The sequence below is a fragment of the Rhinolophus sinicus genome, linkage group LG06 (assembly GCF_036562045.2).
Source record: "Rhinolophus sinicus isolate RSC01 linkage group LG06, ASM3656204v1, whole genome shotgun sequence".
NCBI classification, from domain to species: domain Eukaryota; kingdom Metazoa; phylum Chordata; class Mammalia; order Chiroptera; family Rhinolophidae; genus Rhinolophus; species Rhinolophus sinicus.
The window spans coordinates 27,994,832-28,009,610 of NC_133756.1; the positions used below are offsets into that span (position 1 = coordinate 27,994,832).

The window sequence follows — 14,779 nt, forward strand, 5'->3', positions numbered from 1 at the left end:
TGTCTCTTTGCTGGACAGCGGTGGAGAGAATATTCACAGCCTGGATGGCTTTTGGGTAGAATTTGTGCCTTGGCAATGATGCCACAGAAAATGTCATATGCGTGCACACTATGTGTTAGACACTGATGCAAAGGAACAGTGTAAGGGGCCCTGGAGCTTCTAAACTAGTGTGGAAATAAGAGCGTTAAAAAGTCAGATAATATAATCTTTATATTAATGCTTGGGCAGGACTAGAGCTGATATTTTAAAATGTTTCCAATGAGCTTTGAGGTAAAAAAAGGCATTTCACATTGCCAGAAAATTCAGCTACTCCCAGTTATCTACTCCCTCAAGGATTCTGATTAATTGTGGTTATGACTCTCTTGGCTTTGGGTCCCGTTGCACAGGTTAGGTTAGGATGAGTGCCCAGTGGCTTTACATTTATTCCACAAGCAATGGGTGAAGGCCTGCCCATCTAGAATCATGGAAAATGTGTAGCAGAGCAGGAATGGGACTCAGAGATGATGTCAACAAAGCCCTTCATTTTACAAATGATTGTAAATACATTACGTCAAGTATTTTGGCCAATTTCTTAATCTCCTACTTGGGTGATTTGATTGGGGAAAAAGAAAAAGAAATGAAAGACAAGATCCCAGTTAGATGGGAAGTTCAAAATCTGTTGTGATTTATTTTATTCTAGTAATATAATTTAGGGTGATTTCTACAGATGCAACTTCCCAGCAGTTTACAAAGAAAGTACTCACTTCCTCTTCTTCTTCCAGGCTATAGGAAATCTTCCAGGTAGTTCTTCCAGATGTACTCTCGACTCTCCCAGAAGACTACATGCTGGGGGACAGAGTTGGAGTCTGGCATTTCTGGCTCCCTGCTATAAAATACTCTACCAGGACCCTGCTGAGTTTAAGCTGGTAATAAGTGCCACCCAAAAGCTGACAATCTTCTGGCAACACTCTGCTCGGCCCTGGTTCCAAGACCAAGGTAGGATTTCCTTAGGGAAACCATACAAACTGCTTCTTCCTCAAAAGCCTGCCTATAAATAAGGAACAACATCTGCCATGCTGACTTCCCAGAGGGCCATTCCGAGGAAGAAGCAAGATAAAGCTTGTTGAGTGCTACCAAGAGTGAGTATTGATAGCAAACTTCGGTGACGGCCCCACCAGTGACCGCTTCCAACTCTTATCAACCGTTTGGCATGACTTTGACCTGAGCCACTTCAACAGGCCAGAGGTAAATTGATGTCTGAGGAAAGAAGCAAGAAGGAGGCAGATTACAGCGATCAATTTTATGATGTGCTTTATGGTTTCCAAATCACATAAAGCCCATTATTTTCTGTGATTCTCACAGCAATTCTTCCTTTCCAGAAGGAATCATTATCTTCTTTTCATCTCCTGGATGAAAAGGTAAATCACAAGATACATGATTTGCTCAAGGCTACAGTGTAGGAGATAACAAAGTGGATGTGGATACAGGTTCTCTGAGTCCAATGCCTACAATCTTCCTCAGAGCTACTTCAATTCTGTTCCCTCACTTCTGAGCAGGCGCCGTGCCTTCAAAGGGAGGACATGCCGACTCTTCTTGCTTTCCTTTCCCCTCTGCTTCCTCAACACTTCATGCCCGAGGAATAGCACAGATGCGGTGGCTGGCTGGGGAGATGGTGATGCCCATTCTGGATTTCAGGGTCAGCTTCTCATCATGGGGGGGCTTAAAGGTAAATTTTTGCAAAAGGGAAGTGAAGAAAATAAACAGCTCAGTCTTTGCCAACTGTTCTCCAAGGCATGCCCGCCTTCCTGAAAGACAAGAACATAAGACAAGTTATCTTCCCAGCTGGTGCCGATGCCCAGCCCTGATTGAAATCTTCTACGTCTTCAAAATCTGAACAGAGGAGGGCCTGCTAGGCCATGGGGCTTTCAATCTGACAGCCACCTGGTTTAAGCATAAACATTAGTCCAGACTCACAAACTCCAGTGCCTTCAGAGGTCAGACAGGTGAGGCATCGGGATGAAGGGGCAGCATGTAGACAATAGAAGTAGGAGGCCAGGGTTGACCTAGAAAGGCTGTCTAGCCTACAGGCTTTCAGAAATCAATTAGCAAACAATGACAAAAGCAGAAAACAAAATTCTCTGTTGTTTTTTCAATTGCTGAAAAAAAACTGTCCAAAAATGAAGCCAGTAGATGTCAGAGCAGGGCTTCTGAAGCACAAGGCATCTTTCCCCTATGTCACGTTTCCCTCCTCAATGATTGGGGGTCTCACTGACACGGGTGGGCTCCACATAGGAACTGCTTCAGCCTCCCTCCTTATACATGGCGGTCCTTCCCCCAACAGGGCCTTGGCTTGTGATGTGTGGGCCCCAGACTGGAGCCTTCAGGCTGAGGCCCATGCTTGGCCCTGTCCTAACCACATGCCACCCCAGGTGTATGAGTCCAGAGCTGGAGGCAGAAGGTCAGAGATGCAGTTCAACTCCTCCCACTTCATAGCCATGCGATTCGGGGCAAATGAAGTTACCACCCTAGGGATTAGTGGAAATGGGTGTGTTTAAGCTGGGAACTTTATTTTATGTATTGTGGGAGCTACACACTGAATACAAAGAATGCATATAGCAAAACAAAGTATTTTGATACATCTTCTGGATAATCATAAACATTTTAGCTATAAAATAGCATATCCTTAACTTCATCTGGTTAATTATAAAAAAAAAAGAAGAAGAATACAATTGAAAAGACTACCTTTAAAAATGCCTTTTTGGTTGTAGCATTACTAAAATAGCTTTGTGTATATTACACTCCTTTACTATGATACTTTCCATATCATGCTTTTTATTCTAAAATCTTTTCAAAAGTACAGACAACTTGCAAGAATACTATAGAAAATCAATTTTTCCAGAGTCATTTGTGTATATATTGCCTATACAGCACCCAGGAAATTTCAGTATGAATTCCCTGAATCAAAGACATTCTCCAACATAACCAGAATATAACTGTCAAATCAGGAAATCATCACCATCGTCTCAGAGCCCAATCAGGTTTTGCCAGTTGTCCCAATAATGTCCTTTATTATAAAATGATCCAGTTTAGTATCTGATTATATTAGGCTGTCATGCAAAGCAATTCTCAACTTTCATGACTGGCATTTTTGAAGATGACAGACCAATTATTTGGTAAATGTCTCTCATGTTTCCCTGGATTAGATTCAGGTCATGAGATCATGCATTTCCAGCGGGAATATCGCCAGAGTGAGGCTGTGCTCTTCTCATTTCACCCTATCAGGTGGTACATGATTTTGGTTGTTTCCATTATTGGTGAAGTTAACTTTGATCACTTACTTACAGATGTGTCTATGACATTCTCCCCTGTACAATTGTTTTTTCTCTTTGCAACTAATAAATACTACTCGAGAGTATGTTAATAGACCATTCCTCATTGAATTACTGTGTTTCACTGAAAATGAGACCTAGCTGGACCATCAGCTCTAATGCGTCTTTTGGAGCAAAAATTAATTTAAGACCCAGTCTTATTTCAATATTACATAACACCGGGTCTTATATAATACAAGACCCTGTCTTATATTATCGCTTCAAAAGATGCATTAGAGCTAATGTTCCGACTAGGTGTCATTTTCAGGTAAACATGGTAGCCTCCATTGCTATTTCTTGGCCAAATTAGTTATTACTCTAATGGCTGCCGATTCATGACTTTCTTAGTGAGAGGAAATGAAATTATAATGCTATAACATCAGTACAAAGGCCAGGCCATATAGCTCAGGATTGGGAACATATGTTAGAAATCTCTTCCTTGAAAGAAGCTACCCATTGGTTCTAATTCTTCCTTTAGGAAACTTTCAAAATAAATCTGATTTTTTCCCAATCATTGCACTCCTAAGAGCTTTATATGAGTTATCATTTTGCCACCAGTGTCACCACAAATTCCTTTAACTTAGTTCTAACAGGGTAAAGTGTCTATTGGGTTGATGCAAAAGTAATTGCAGCTTAAAAGGTTAAAAATAATTGCAAAAACTGCAACTACTTTTGCACCAACCTGAGAGTCTTCTTACCATTACTCTTTGTTAAATGCACTGACGTTTGTCTATATCTACAACATGCCTCCTTCCACATCTCTCGCTGCCACAGACTGAATTCTCTAACTTAAATGTGATCAATCAGCATAGAATAATGAGGGTCTATTACTTCTTTTGTTCTAGAGTTGCACTGTATAATATAATAGTCATTAGGCACATGTAGCCATTCAAATTAAAATTAAATTACATTACTAATCAGTTCCTTGGTTGTACTAATTACATTTCAAGTGTTCAATAGCCATATATGGCTAGTGGCACTGTAGTCACAGCACAATATTTGCTTGCATTTGTCTCTGGAGAGTATTTTTTATGTTTTGTTGCAGTATTTGGATGTGTTTTCAAAAAATAATTCCAATTATATTTTATAAATGTTTATAGTGAGTAAAAAAAACACTCATGAAATGGCTTGACTTTTAAGCCATTTACTTCTGGTTTAGTTTTTTAAAGAAATTCTGGTATCTATATGTTTTATAAAGTTTTGGCCTTGAAGTGATAGCTCCAGGTTATTGCAGATATTGATTCTATTGCTAATATATACGACTTCTACAAGCCATTTGAAATGGTAGAAATGTTCTTGACTAGTATTATCAAACTTCTTTCAAAATTGCATGTATACACAATGGAATGAAACTGGAGATCAATAGCAGAAGATAAACAGGAAAATTGACAAACAAGTGGAAATTAAACAATGTATTCTTAAATAATCAATGGGTCAAAGAAGAAATCACAAGAAAATGTAGAAAATATTTGGAGACAAATTAAAATGGAAACACAACATATCAAAACTTAGGGGATGCAGTACAAGCAATACTAAGAGGGACGTTAATAATGGTAAATGCTTGCATTAAAAAACAATAAGGTACTGAAATCAATATCCTAACTTCACACCAAAAGGAACTAGAAAAAGAAAAAAAAAAAAAAAACTAAACCCAAAGTCAGCAAAAGAAAGGGAAGAATAAAGATTACAGCAGAGATAAATGAAATACAAACTAGAAAAACAATTGAAAAAAAAAAGGTTTTTTTTTGTTGTTGTTGTTTGTTTTTTTGTCCAGATCACAAAAATTAACAAACCCTTAAGTAGACTAACTAGGGAAAAAACAGAGATGAATCAAATCGATAAAATTAGAAAGGAAAGAGGAGACATGACAACTGATTTCACAGAAATAAAAAGGATTATAAGATACTGCCATGAACAATTATATGTCAGTAAGTTGGACAATCTTGAAGAAATGGATAAATTCCTAGAAACATCCACCTTACCAAGACTGATATCATAAAGAAATAATAAATCTGAATAGGCTTATAACTACACTGAATATAATAAAGACAGGCAAGCAATAAACAAAAAAACCTTTCAAAATAAAAAATAAAAAAGAAAGAAAATGTCATCATTCCCTCCACATTTCTTAGTTAGCATTCCTGAAAAGGAAATTCTTTCTCTCTCCATTTTATTTATTCACTCATTTATTTATATCAGTATGAATTCACACATTCCTATTTTTATTCAAAGGGTTTAAGTCTGTTATTATTTGCCTTGATGCTCAAGCTATTCCATATTTGGCTAGTAAAGGCCCTTTCAAGCTGGTATTTCCTTACTTTTGGACACAAAATATATATTCCAGGCTCATTTTATGCTTTCTCTTCCTCAGCCTGGAATCAGCCATTTTCCACAGAAGTCCTGGTTCCTTTAAGTGGCTAATGAATCTGGAAACCATGATCTGGACATTAGAGATGCTCATTGGTATCAAGGTGGTGTTGCTCTCAGGACATCTCAGTGGGTAGAGCTAGGAAACCCATGTGTGTATGTAATGTGAGTATATACACACCCACATTTACATTTACAAGGTCTGACAAGTTTGCGAAATTGTTGCAACGATATTACTAACCTTTTTTTGATATCAGAGGGATTATTCATTATGAATTTGTACCAACTTGACAAGTAACCAAGTTTACTATTTGGAGGTGCTGAAAAGGCTGCATGAAAAAGTTAGACGACCTGAACTTTTTGCTAATTCATGGCTCTTGCATCACGACAATGCACCAGCTCACATGGCACTGTCTGTGAGGGAGTTTTTAGCCAGCAAACAAATAACTGTATTGGAACACCCTCCCTACTCACCTGATCTGGCCCCCAATGACTTCTTTCTTTACCCAAAGATGAAAGAAATATTGAAAGGAAGACATTTTGAAGACATTCATTGCATTAAGTGTAATACAACGACAGCTCTGCTGGCCATTCCAGAAAAAAGTTCCAAAATTGCTTTGAAGGGTTAACTAAGCACTGGCATCGGTGCATAGCTTCCCAAGGGGGAGTACTTTGAAGGTGACCGTGTGATATTCAGTAATGAGGTATGTAGCACTTTTTCTAGGATGAGTTCATGACCTTAATTGTCAGATCTCCATATATTTATTTCTACATCTATCTACCTGCCTACCAATTAAAAAACAGAGTTCATATCCATCACCCCGATTCCAACCCAACAAAACAGAGTTCATTCTATTAGCTCCCTTTCTCTATTTGTATCTTCCTCCCACTATCTTTGATGTTTCTCTTGGATCAGCATCCCGTTTATAACTTATCTCCCTTCGCCGTCACAAGCACCCTGTGCAGACTTCACCTCATCTTGATCATGCTCTGACACCCACTTTAGGCTTCTGCCATCCCCTCCCTGTCGAATTCTTTCTCACCCCACTTGGACTGCAGTACCCCACATTGGTCACTACCACCATCTCTCTTGCATGTGTATTGACCTATTTTCTCCCTAAATAATACATATTCAATGCAAAAAGAAAAACATGTGAAAAAGAAAAGTATAAAAAAAGACAATAAGAGATGTAAAAATGCCATGGTTAAGACCTCAAAACCTCACTTTCATTACCTTTAAAGTGGTGATAGCAATTTTAACCTTGTAAGTTTACACAAGAACATGCTGCATGGAAACTGGTTTGTTTTTTTCCTGCTTGATTTGTTGTCATATCCTCAGTGCTAAATACTTGGCACATAATAGATACTCAGAAATATTTATAGAACTGAAGAATTAGGAAATTACTTGAAATAATCTATGAAACATACCTTTTTCAATACTAACAAATATATTCAGAATTTTTGTTTTTCATTTGACAATGTTTTAAGTAAACATCCTTTTGGAACTGGCTATTTTGGAAACGTGAGAGTTTTTATAGCATCCTCTTTTGCACTATTGAGTTGTCTACCATGTAAATGCATTAACTAGATTCTAAAAGCTAATTAAAATTAGAAAAGGCAAAAGGACTTCTTCTGGGAGTGTTTATACTGTCAAGCTGCGGTAATCAGAGTCGCTCCTGCTGCCCATGATAAGCAAGCAGCCCCTTTCCTTGACCCCCCTCATCCCCTTATTATAAATTGTCTCAAGTTCTGAGTGAATGGGTGGCCCTTGAAAAGAACTTGGGACATTTAAAGATTCTCTAAAGACGACTAGTGCCCAGCCTTCCCTCTGAGCAAGAGGGGAGGTCTGAGTATCTGTCCCCAGTGTCCTGGGGGACAGAACAAAGTGAAGCTGAAATCAGAGGCCAGTGAGGGCTGAGAAGTCAGGGCAGCCTGAAGCAACGCTGACCAGGGAGTCCTGTGGTGCAACCACAGACACAGGGAGTCACGCTGGGCAGGGCTATCTGGAGATGGTTCAACTAAGGCAAAAGACCGCAGGGAGAAGAGCAGGAAGGGCTGAGAGTGCGACTCTGGACTCACACACTCATCCTTCGCAACTTACCTATTGAGAAAGGCAGAAAGGCTTCCCTTTTCTTAAACTGTCCATTCTCCAGAAAATGCTCCGGATTGAATGTGTCAGGGGTGGCCCACTCTGTGGGGTCCCTGTGCAGTGCAGTCAGGTTGGTCAGGATTATGGTCCCCTGGAGAAGGCAGAAAAGACTCAGTCAAGGCTTCCCCTCACAACACACCTCTGCAAAGGGATGGAAGTCCCCTGCTCCCAAGCCTGGGCCTGACCTGACCACATCCCCTCTTCCCAACCCACAGTCTTCTCAGACAGTCACCCCGCCCATGACCCTGCTCTTTGCCATGGGATAACTTGCAATGATGCACTGGAATCGCCTGCTGGGAATTTTACTAGGGAAATGTGGTTCCTCTTCACTGCCGTATGGATCTTGTCCACAGGGACAAGTAAGTGCAGGACTTGGGAGGGGCACGTGTGCATCAACGAGAGAAGAACATAACAGCCTGCCAGTCAGTACTGCACCGAAATCAACCCCTTTGCTCAGTGAAGTGATAACTATGGCAGCTCTACCAAGGTAAAAGATGGCTCATTCTGTTTCTCCCATTCTCTTCCCTCCAATGTCTACTTCACTGCAGAAGAGGTTTAATAATAGAATCAGGTGCCCAGTAAAAGGAATCACTGTCATGAAAGCATACAGAAAGAACCCCAAGAGTCCTCCTGAAAGCCTGCCTTCCCCTTATTGTGCCTCATCTGATCCTTCAGTGAGGCTGGTCAATTTACTTGAAATTTCTTTTGATTCTGTCACCTCCATTCTGTGTGCACTGTTGCCGTCTTAGTCCAGGCTACCAACCTTGCTTGCCTGTACTCCTATCATAGCTGGCTAACTATGCCTCAGAGCTTCTCTTTCCCCTTTCAATCTGCTCCACACTCTGAAAGCAGAGTTACTTTGAACATCCTTTAATCATGTCACACGCATCTACCCATCTACCTACAACTGGAACTGGATAGATACCCTTCAATAGCTTCTCATCACTCTGAGGTGAGCGATCCATTGCCTGACCCCTGTTCGGGCCACATGCTCTCTGCCTGCACTCTCTCTCCTATTACCTTGGCCTGCTTTCAGTTTCTCAAACATACTGTGTTCCATTTATCCCATGTCTTTTTAAATGTTTCCAGTTTCTGGAATGTCTTTCCTCCCCACTTTGTCACTGAGCTAACTCTTAATTATTCTGTTATCCTCAGTTCCAACATGACTTCCTTTCAAAGGCTTCTCTGACCACTCCTGCTCTTACTACCCATTCAGCCAGCCTTCCTCTTTATGGAAACCAGTGAATTTTTTCCCTTGAACAGTTATCATGGTTTCTATGCATGTACTTGCATAATAATTTTCCTCTTGGTTGTTTTCCCAGACCTGAGCATTTCAGGTGTTTAATGATCATTTGTTGAATTAATAAAGAATAATCACTGCTATTTTAAGCTCTTTCTATACTAAGCATTAGATTAAATGTACTACATACTGGACCTCACTTTACTTCCACCTGTGAGGTAGGTTTACATGTATTTTACAAATAAAGAAATTGAACCTCCTAGAGGTTAATAATGTGCCCTGAGTTACGTAATGGGAAGAGACAGGGCCATTATTTCCACCAGGTCTATTTGACATTAAAACCATGGCTCTTAGCCTTTACAACATACTCAGTTAGATCTCTGAGTTCCCAGGATTGTTAGTAAAGTTGACATTAAAAATCGGTGGTAGAATGAGTATGTTGAGCTGCGCTGGTTCTCTGGACTTCAATGAATTGATAGAAAATTGCCAACAGCATTTGTGAAATAATTTAAACCTTAGCCTTCACCTACAACAGTCAATCAATTAGAAAATAGTGAATGTAGCAGCAGCTGTAGGAATAGCTGCTGTTCTTGACTCTGCAGGGACAGTGACCAAGGAGTATCCAGTGGGCAAGCTCCTCAGGTTCAAGCCTCTTGAGATCGTCTCCAGGTAGGACACACATAATGAAACACACACAAGCTGGAATGGACCCACAACGTGGTGAGAAAGCAAAGGAACTGTAAATGTGCAGTGCGCAGAGAGGACGCTAGGGGGCGGGGGAGAACTGCCTGCTGAAATCCTAACATGGGTAGGCTGAGTGAGATCACAATTTTCCTTTGTGAGGAGACAGAATTTAACAGGGACCAACTGAAAACAATTGCAAGAAGACTCTTAAGTCAAAGTAAATTAACTCCTGTATAGAGAACATGGTTTAGTACAAAAAAAGATGAGCCTGGGAATGAGAACATATCTGGTTCTGGAACTCAACTCTTGTCACTTTGTAGTTGAGAAATCTCACACAAGGTGAATTGCTCTGAGCCTTGATTTCTCAGTCTAGAAAATAAGAATCAGAATTATTCTGAGGACTAATTAAGACATTTTGAAAGAACCTATGTAGTCCATGGCACATAATTATTGCTTATATAAGTGTTGGTTCTGTTCTCTTCTTTTCTAATAATTAATTTTGCACACACTTGGATTGGTTTCTCTTATGAGACAGTCCCAAAACAGGGCTGTAAGTAAAAGCTGGACAAATGCCTGTGGGGATAGTGTGTTAGAAATACGAGCACTGATGTGACGTTGGCTCAGGTGGTCTCAACTGTCCCTTCGTATTGTATTATGCTACGAGCCCAGGATTGTGAGGCAGAATTTCCCAAAGTAAATCTGGCAAGTCCCTAGTCCTGTGAGATGCTCTAATAAGGCATAGAGTAAGATTCGATGACAAAGTCTGACTATGAACTGCTGCCAGCTGTATCTCCACAAAGATTCACAGTACACATTATATAACAAAAACAACAGTGAGAAATTCTACAGCAAAGAAAAGTCAATCTTTGCCTAAATGTATTTAACCTGAGAATCCCCCTTCTCCTCCATAATAACTATCAATATCTCTAAGGCCACACAAGGGGGAAAAAACTAGTATTAAATCGGGTATAACATAACTCGCTCCCCACTTAAGTGATTCCCCAGGGCAAGAATACAATGTCACTTTTCAAGTTCAGATTCCTGTCATTTAAAAAGATGCACTTGAAGATCTGAGGCAGGGAGTCCCTAATTACCTTGCGGAGGTGGTATCCAGCCAGGGTGGTGTCAACTGTCACTTCCCTGGGCACGTTCAAGGGGATGATATTTCCCATTCTCTGCACCTCATGGATAACGGCATTGGTGTAGGGCATGGACTCTCGAGCAGCCATGCTCGGCGGCTGTGACCGGCCAATCACTGTGTCGATCTCAGCTTGTACTTTTTCTGGAAAAGAAGAGAAAGTTCTATTAATCGATTATGCCACAACTTTCCTTGAGCCTGGTTACGCTAAGGAATGGAATAACCAGAATCAGAATGGCTAAAATTAGAGTAGGCTTTCTGGACTCTTGTTTCTCAAGGAAATATAAGACTGGAAAGCAGGCCCTGCTGTAAGACAATTCTGGTTGCACACATTTGCTCTAACCAATTACTGTTCTACGTTACTTAAAATCTTTGATCCTCAGTTTCCTCTTCTTATTATCTGAGGCTAAATCTACCTTTATCTTAAGGATATTTTGAGATTTATGTGAACTGATATAAGTGAGCATCCAACAAATGATAGAAGCTGTTAATTGTTTCTCAATCTCTGTTTTTTCCTTTTTCTATAGTAATAGAGATTTTAACTGGATACCTGGCTTCCCAGCCAAAGACTAATTTCCCACATTTTTTGTGACTAAATGTGACTATGTGACTGAGTTCTGAACAATAGAATGTATGTAGGAGGGATGTTTAATACTTGCAATATGCCCTTAAGGAAGGATATATGCTGCCTTCTACTTCTTCCCTTCTTATTGGTGGAAAAGCAGTTGTAGGGTGGAGCCATCTTGAGAGTGGCATCATTTTAGACACAACAGAAAAACATTGGAAAGAGCTTGGAACCCAAATGGCTCTGCAGAGTCCACTTTAAAGTTTTCATCTGAGAGTGAAATAAATTTCTCTCTTATTACTTTTACAGTCCATTTAAAAATTAAAATAGTGGTAGAATATGCATAACATAAAATATATCATCTTAATCATTTTTAAGTGTACCGTTTAATAGTGTTAAGTATATTCACATTATTATGTAAGCAATCTCCAGAACTTTTTTATTATGCAAAACAGTAATGCTATATTCAGTAACAATGACTCCCCATTTTCCCCAGCCTCTGGCAACTACCATTCCACTATCTGTTTCTATGAATTTGAGTGCTCTTGGTACTATGCATATAAGTGGAATCATACAGTGTTCATGTCTTTGTGACTGGATTATTTAACTTAACATAATGTCTGAAAGGTTCATTAATTGTAGCATGTATCAGAATTTCCTTCCTTTTTAAGGCTGAATGACATTCCAATATACCCCACATTTTGTTTATCTGCTCATCCATCAGTGGCCACTTGGATTACTTCCACCTCTTGGCTCTTGTGAATAATATTGCTATGACCATGGGTGTAAACTTTTATCACCTTAAGCCATTATTATTTTAGAGATTCTGTTGTAGAATCAAGTCTATATCCTAACTAGGCAGCTTTTAAACTGTTTTAAAAATGTAATTCACAGTTACAAAGGCATTTTACATCATGACACAGAATATATGTGTATATATATATATATATATATATTTCGAATATATATGTATATACATTCTTAGAATATATATATATATACATATATATATATATATATATATATATTTTTTTTTTTTTTTCATGAAGAAACTTATCCTTACTACATGGGAAGGTTTCTGATCTTTTCTATTTTATTTTATTTTTAGGAAAAAAGATCCAGTAAGTTGATTTTATATCCTTTTAATAAATTGTTACACACAGTTTAAAAAACTGTATTGTAACAGATCTGATCTCTCCTATACTCAAACTGTTCTGTGACCTGGAGAGAGAAAAATAATTATAACAGTCACAGTCATTGAGTGGGGAAGACATGCAATCTGAGGAGAAGACATATAAATAATGTGAGATAAGGACAATAATGGAGGTGCATTAGGTCATCTTTAGAGGAAAAAAATGCTTGTAATTTCTTACACAAGTGGGGAAACAAGTTATGAGGGGGAGTATTTAGTAGATTCTCCAAACAGAGCTAGCTAGTCATTTATGATGTAGAGAAATTAGGGAAATACATTCTTGTAGATGGAAGAACAGGTGTGATGATACAGAGGCATAAATAAAGACTGTGCAAAGAAAATGACGTGTAATTTAGTGAAGCAACCATGTAGGGAGGCGGACTTGAGGCTGCTAAGGCAGAGAGGCACATCCTGTGTTATAACAGACCAAAGAGTCTGAACTTTATCCACATGGCAATGGACGACATTAATTAAAAGAAGGGAAGGCTAGGACCATATTTCCCTTCTTTCCTTCTTTCTTTCTTTCCTTCCTTCCTTCCTTCCTTCCTTCCTTCCTTCCTTCCTTCCTTCCTTCCTTCCTTCCTTCCTTCCTTCCTTCCTTCCTTCCTTCCTTCCTTCCTTCCTTCCTTCCTTCCTTCCTTCCTTCCTTCCTTCCTTCCTTCCTTTCTTGTTTTGTACGATCGACGTCTAACTTCCCCTAGAACCAGATTTCATTTGAGAATATAACTCTTTCCTGGAACTCACCACAATGTCAATTACCTTCACCAGTTCCCCACTAGACTGAGTTTCCTGATGGCAGGGTCTCTGTTATATTTGTATTACATGGATCCATCACAATCCTGATAGAGAAATTGAAGAGCCTGCCATTCTGAGTCCATATTGCCTCCTACCTATCTTCCCATTCTACCATGCTATCTTTTGCCCCCAACTTTGGGGCAGCGTATTCCAGGAGGCACTATTGTGTCCTGGCCCAGGCCTACTTACTCCCTGACATGCTCACCTTGGATTTCTGGGTAGAGAGCCATGTAAAGCAGACCCCAGCGCAGTGTTGTCGAAGTTGTCTCCGTTCCAGCAAAGAACAGGTCCAGGGTACTGACGATGAGGTTTTCGTCATTGAAGCTTGAAGTAGGATTGTCTGCATGCTAGAAAGCACCACGTTTATTAGTTTAGTCAGAGGGTTCTCAGTTGCCACAACACGCAGAGGCTTCATGTGGAAGGGAAGATCCCCAGGAGAAATGGCTTTCCCTCGGTCTCCTCATGGGGCAGGGTCTTATTACAGCAATATCATTATTAGCATCATCCTGCCCAACTGCTGGAAGCTGTCATTAGTTTGGGTGGGTAAAAATCAAGACAACTATTATTTATGTGTATAATTTGGGAGAAGCTATCTGTAAGTGGAAAGAGAGGCTATGAGTGGAGAGACAGACTTGGGTTCCAATATTAGCCACACAACTCACTCTCTCTATGACCCAGGGCAAGTCACTTAACCTCTCTGTGCATCAGTTTGCTGTGTTATAAATAGTAATAACAAAACACAGCCATGAAGATGACATTAGGAATCATGTGAGATGCAAAAGGCACATAGCAAATACTCTTCAAATATTTACACTGATACTAGAAGGAATAAACTGAAATCCTCTTATGTACAGTAATTTATACATCTCTCAGTTAGTCTTTTCCTTCTCGGTGGAATCTTTCTAATTCTATTAACTAATCCTCATGGCATTTCATCATGTTCACCACTTCCTCTGAAAGCTTCAATTTCTCAGCATTCCCTCCATGTGTGGTCCCATACCTGCACACCACATAGCAAGTGAAGTCTCCTCCTCTGAGGAGAAGTCAATGCTTCTGTTAATATTGTGCCAATAAGCTGAAATAAGGCAGGAGATGGGAAAGAAATCCACCATTCTGCCAACTTCCACAGTAGGAACAGATAGTGTGATGAGTCAAAAACTATGACATTAATGCAATGATGCGTATTAATCAGAGGGGTTGGTGCGTTCAAAGCTACACATCCAATTTGGCTTTTTCTCGTTTCTTTCCAATACTGTTGGGAAGTGGATGATGTGGGGTCCCACTTAGGCACTGAGGATTAGC

The 14,779-nt window shown here is 39.7% G+C and overlaps 1 protein-coding gene across 1 annotated transcript in view; it reads right to left on the reverse strand.

The window, feature by feature from the left end:
• Positions 1–642: 642 nt before the first annotated feature.
• LOC109439117 (cytochrome P450 2J2) overlaps positions 643–14,779 on the reverse strand; it is a 33,684-nt gene continuing 19,547 nt past the window's right edge. Inside the window, exons 6-9 of the mRNA XM_074334800.1 lie at positions 13,683–13,824; positions 10,882–11,069; positions 7,816–7,954; positions 643–1,784 (exon numbers count right to left, since the gene is read on the reverse strand). Of these exons, the coding sequence (XP_074190901.1) occupies positions 1,606–1,784; positions 7,816–7,954; positions 10,882–11,069; positions 13,683–13,824 (648 nt within the window). The 3' untranslated portion in view covers positions 643–1,605. The remainder of the gene's footprint in view (positions 1,785–7,815; positions 7,955–10,881; positions 11,070–13,682; positions 13,825–14,779) is intronic.